General features: G+C 51.1%; 1 protein-coding gene across 5 annotated transcripts in view; it reads right to left on the reverse strand.

The window, feature by feature from the left end:
* LOC113204501 (monocarboxylate transporter 10) overlaps positions 1–5,377 on the reverse strand; it is a gene marked incomplete at its 3' end in the record, with an annotated part of 28,026 nt that overhangs the window by 9,908 nt on the left and 12,741 nt on the right. The window contains 1 exon segment of one of the 5 annotated variants that reach the window (XM_026419689.2): positions 1,911–2,069. Coding sequence is in view for 1 of the 3 variants with exons in the window: in XM_052264729.1 (XP_052120689.1) it covers positions 606–711 (106 nt within the window). 5 annotated transcript variants of the gene reach the window in all.

Genomic DNA, 5,377 nt, shown 5'->3' on the forward strand with positions numbered 1-5,377 from the left:
GAACTAAGTGCCCGCTAGTGCTTGATGTCAAACTAACAGTACCAGCCTTATGACGCGTGACGCGTCTGGGGCAAACATTATTGCGGCCATCGAATCATTTAGTATTATTATCGAGATGACAGGGCGACGACGCCGGTTATTCCACTTTGGACTGGGGAAGTAATAAGGGGAGCTCGCGTCGTGCAAATAAGAGAAATGATAGGCGTTGTTATTGGCAGATACGGTGGCTGCTCTGGATCCCGGCTGCCGTTGACAGATAACACCCGGGTACTACAACTGCGGGCCGCGCTCTATCGGCGGGCGGGGCGGTTTGGCGCGTGCTGTATATCTACATGTAATACACTTCTCAAATACTTTGGAGGCCGGTAGCTGCCAAGTGCATGGGATGTGCCCCATACTCGCTTCAGCTCGCAGGGGGTTACACAGCCCATGCTTCTAAAACACCCTGAACACACTGAACAGTTGCGCCTGTTTTTAGATAACTGTGTCAAGTGGCTGATTTGCCCAGGCCACTTTAGTAATGCTGTACTCTGCATGCAGGTGTGCGGTCAGGGTGCCTACACGCTCGGGCAGTAAGACACCACGTCGTCAGATGATAGACAAACCTGTCTTCATGCGCGTGTAAGGTACATCGGAACTACGAAGAGTGTAGGGTGTAGGGGCCGACGGGATCAGGGCATTCTGAAAAAATATTAGATATATGGTAGCCATCTATGGTCGGACTCAGGGAGCACCATTGAATATGGTTGAACAATATTTACCATCCGGTAAAGATTATGTTTTGTCCTTACAACGATGTGAATGTTGTATCAATCCTATTTTATAGAGCTTTCTGAGCCAACCATACCGAGTGTAAAGGCTAATACTCCTGAGTGATGCGGGTTTGCATACCCAAGAGGCTATGGCGTCTTACGGGCAGATCGGGTAGGCAGACCTGCAACACTGTGGAGTATTGCCTTTACGGACGGTGCGATGATTGCCAAAGCTTATCATTTTTCTAGGTGCGCCAATTTGCCTACCTACTGGGGCAAAATGTCTAAAAGGGGTCCGTAGGGTCCCGGACTAAAACCTTTTTTTTTTTTTTTACCACCGCCTGGTTAGTCCGGCTCTGTAAAAGTATAGGGCGGATCGCATAAGCACCCTACAAGTAAAATAGCACAATGTTTGTCCCATAGGAGTGAACGATTGGCATAGATAGAGATGGCTCTGTTGCTGGCTGTATCAGCTGCTTTCAAAACGTACAGTAAGAGACTAACTGCTGCTACCACCCATGAGCCAGGCAAGGCGCATACAGAAAGAGGTGACATTTAAATTCCCCTGCGGAGACACCGGTCGAACCAGTCGTGTTTTCAGATTAGACTCCATCCAGCTGAGACCATACAAACAAATCGAAAATATCCCACCGACAAAAATACTGAAAGTGTTGCCTACCCGATGAAAATAGCAAACAACATAGCCAACAAAACTATCAATCAACAGTATTTCCGATCGGTATGCGTTGCCGTTATTTCTGTCCTATAAACCTCATTAGCTCATCGCAAGCAGCAGTGGCTTGCCCTGTACAGTGTAGTGTTCCGGACACACCTCTAACCTGTATTTTTCTCTTTTTGATGACGGCATCGGGCATCGGAATAGGTGTGAATGCGAACCTTGGCACCCTAAGGAGACCTCCACCCTCACCCTTGCCCAGCCGGCCGCCAAACACAATTCCCATTGGGCCGACGGCTGACAGCTGGCCTCCCGAATCGAGTACAGCTGGGTGTACGACCCGCCGAGCTGGTCTGGGTTCTGGTGACAGTACCCGACATTATGGCACAGGTGAAATGTCAAGGACGGCAGTGGCGGGAGGCGGGGGGCGCGGCACCGGCTGGACCAATGTCAGGGCCTGAAGGGGGGGGGGGGAGTCTTACCGGCAGCAGTATGTGCGTACGAGCGGGTCCGCAAGGAGCAGGCCACCCTGAGCGGCCGGCAGCAGACACAGCAGAGGACGGCAGCGCGGCGCAGCGCCACGAGCGAGACAGGGACTCGCGTGCGGTGTAGCCCGACAATTTTATCAATGACGATCGGCGCGCCGACTCTATCGCCACGGGTGCAAGAGCACTTCACCCGTCGCCTTGAGTCCTTTTGTGAATTAGGTGAAATGGAAAGGGGACCGAGGAAGCTGTTCAGATGGGCTGAGACTCGTCATAATAAAGCACTGAATCAGCCGCCAGTGTTACAGGGAGCACTTCTCCCTGCTCAGCCACAGGACACCACACAGTAATCCCATATTGCTTAAATATTGTGATGCGACCAACTATGTGAGGAGCGGGAGTCCAACTAGATTCGTGCCAACCTATGATCTTTGGTGCTGACCGCCTTCCGCAGCGCCCTGAGATCTGCCTAGCTACTATTGGGCCCAATGCAACTTCAGTGTGTCCAAACTAAATCCCCACAATCAATCACTCCTCTCTTTAAACCTCTGTAATCTGTACGATATCCGTCGCCAGCTGCCAATGTCAGACCAGTCTAATCCTCTACACCCAGGGGCAGAGTACTCATGCATCACCAACCCGCCAAAGGAGTGAGTTGCCGCTACAATCAGTTGTTGCGGTGCGAGGACTAGCAAAAGGGTCACACTTTGTTATCTTGAAAATCAATGAAGAGGATGCAGGTGATTATTGAAAGGCGCGTGCCGACGACAACGTGGCCGAAACCACAAGCTATCTCAGCTGCGTGCGCCTGGCAAGCAAGCTCCGGTTTCAACTTCAACAAAGATTATAGCAGCGCCCGTGGGCGGGATCCAAAATTTTTGTGACAAACTAGGTTTTAGCGATTTTTTTCTAATGTCTACTTTATGGTGAACAAATCTTTTCAGGTCCTCGCACGTCAAAACTTTCACACTCGCTTTCACACTAAGTAAGAGGAGGGTTTTTGAAATTCGGAGTTCACCGAAGTCTACTGACGTGCATCATTCGTCAAAGTCCCTCGTTCTTTGATTCCAATTGCGCCCTCCCGGCCAGCTGCCCACGCCAGTCGTTCAAAAATGGTCGAAGTGACAGCCGCAAAGTAGGCGTGTACTCGGGCTAGTTCAATGGCTGCAGTGGCCGAGGCCAGTTCCAGGAAGAGCTGCCCCGCCCATAATCTTTGAGCTTTGCGTTGGGCGGCGTGGTCAGGGCAAACACACCCCCGGCGGGCGGGCGGGGGCAGCGGGGCGTGGTGCGGCGTGGCGAGGGTCGAGGGTGCGGACAAACAAGGCACCCGCCCGCAAGGTACGGCGCTCGAAGGGACGTTGCCAAGCGCCTTACCCGCAAGTAGTTGAATTCCTGAACAGTTTTGCTTTGTTAATTGAGAATGATTCGGATTCTTCTTAGACTACTAAGAATTTCACAGGGATGGAATGGGAATGAAATTATATTTTAGCAAGTACTTCTGTTCCTCTTCGGAAGCTGTGGGTCTCGATGTCCACAACAATTGCTTTTTTTTTCGAAGTAATTAAATGAAGGTTACAGCAATTTGATTTCTAAGGGAAAGGTGGCCACAAACTCCCACATCAAGCACGTATTGCGGAAAACCCTAAAGGGCTCAGATAGGAGCCTTTCCTACACTACCGACAGAGAGTACAGGGTGTAATAAGTTAATCAAAACCTCGTCAAAACCCATATCTTTCAAATTCCATTGTTTTTAAGGCTAAAGACGCAAAGAAAGAGAAGGCGGGTGTGCGACACGTCCTGACAGCAATGGCTGGGTGGGATGGTGAAGACTCGTCATTTCAGACCGAAGTTTACGGAACTCCTTTTGCTGGCAGACGGGGGCCTTGAGCTGCTCGTGGTTATGGGCGGGTTGGTGAAAAGGGGGGGAGGGGGTGCAGGCCAGAGCAAACTCCACAGCGGCGGGGGCCAGTTCAGGTCAGGGGCGTTCACCCCCTTCAGTCCTCCGAAAGAACGGCTCTGCCGTGGACACTGTCGTATAGGCCCTTAGGAAGCCAGCTTGGCCTGAGGGGCGTTGTAGAGAAGATGAGTCACACACGGTTAGCCTCGCGGGCCGCTCGTCGTTCTCGGCCCAGCGGGTTATTCCTGCCTTACTTCGGCGCCAAGGATAAGCTTACCGCTTCCTGAGGAGCGGGCCTCGGTGGAAGTGGAAGGACCCACCAATTATAGTGGTTATGGAAGGACTGAAAAATCCCATTGTTTTCGTTATATGTGACCTGGTTTTATCTCATCGGCCCAAGACAGGGTTAGCTACTCCTCCCGAATGCGGATGGCTTTTGCTGTTGGTCATGGATGCGCTGACATGGGCGTGCAGCGACCTACCGCCCACAAGCGTGACCTCGGTCACCGTATGAGCCGGGCCGGGGAAGGAGGGGAGGGGGGGTCTCCGGACCGGTGACCCCAGAGGGTCAAGCCGACACAACACTGTCTCTCCCGAGGGCCCCCCCGAGGCCTCACCCGAGGTCTCAGCCTACCTAACAACAGGGGCACGAAAACGATAAAAAGGTTTGCCAACCTTCACTACTTTATCTTTCCTCTCTGATATATATATTTAGGTCCGTTAAGCAACCTTTCTGTGACGGTTGAATATAGACGGGGGCAATCAAGCTCTCTATATTCTGCTAAACAAAAAAAAAACTTTTTTTCGAACGAGGTTAGGAAGTTTTGACATCATGCTGCGTGAATGTCTTTTTAAAAGTGGTAAGATAAATTACTGTGACTGGTATTCTGTGACACGATGCGTGGTTCTCCGCACCGCACGACACACTCCTCCTCAACACGCAGAGGCACGTCATTGCGACACGCCACAGAGCAGGGCTCTCGTTATTACCGGAAAAACTGGGTCGGGCCGAACAACGCTAGGATGCGCAAGGGAATAGTTTAGGCAGGGTGCGTTGTGTGACAGTTTGTCGCACAAAAACAACCGCGGTACTTTTTCCCCGAGAAAGGCATACGTGTATAAGGAGTTCATCTCCAACGTACTTATTCCGCTTAACAGATTCAATCGGCAGACTACGGGAGCTCAACGCCTGCGAGACTCAGGGTAGGCCGTCCCGCGATACACGAATGCGCTGCAGGCAAGATATTGCCACCCTGTCGGGCGACATGCAGGGCGTCGTAACGTAACGCATATAGAAACGCTTAATTTTCAACTTTTTAAGCGTTATGAAAGCGTTTTCAGCTTCCTGCAAGCGTTTTGCATACAAAAACGCGTTTCGGAAGCTGAAAACGGTTGAAAAACACTTGCAAAGTTGAAAATTAATTTTCATTTTTAAGCGTTTCCACATGCGTTACGTTACGTTACGACGCCCTGGCGACATGGGAACTTGCTGAGACTTAACTTGACATGTTCGTAACGCCGAACGACGGACATACTTTCTGGATGATCCCTTAAGGTATTCCTCTGT

Source organism: Frankliniella occidentalis, unplaced genomic scaffold, assembly GCF_000697945.3.
Source record: "Frankliniella occidentalis isolate FOCC.00 unplaced genomic scaffold, Focc_3.1 Scaffold21, whole genome shotgun sequence".
Taxonomy (NCBI): domain Eukaryota; kingdom Metazoa; phylum Arthropoda; class Insecta; order Thysanoptera; family Thripidae; genus Frankliniella; species Frankliniella occidentalis.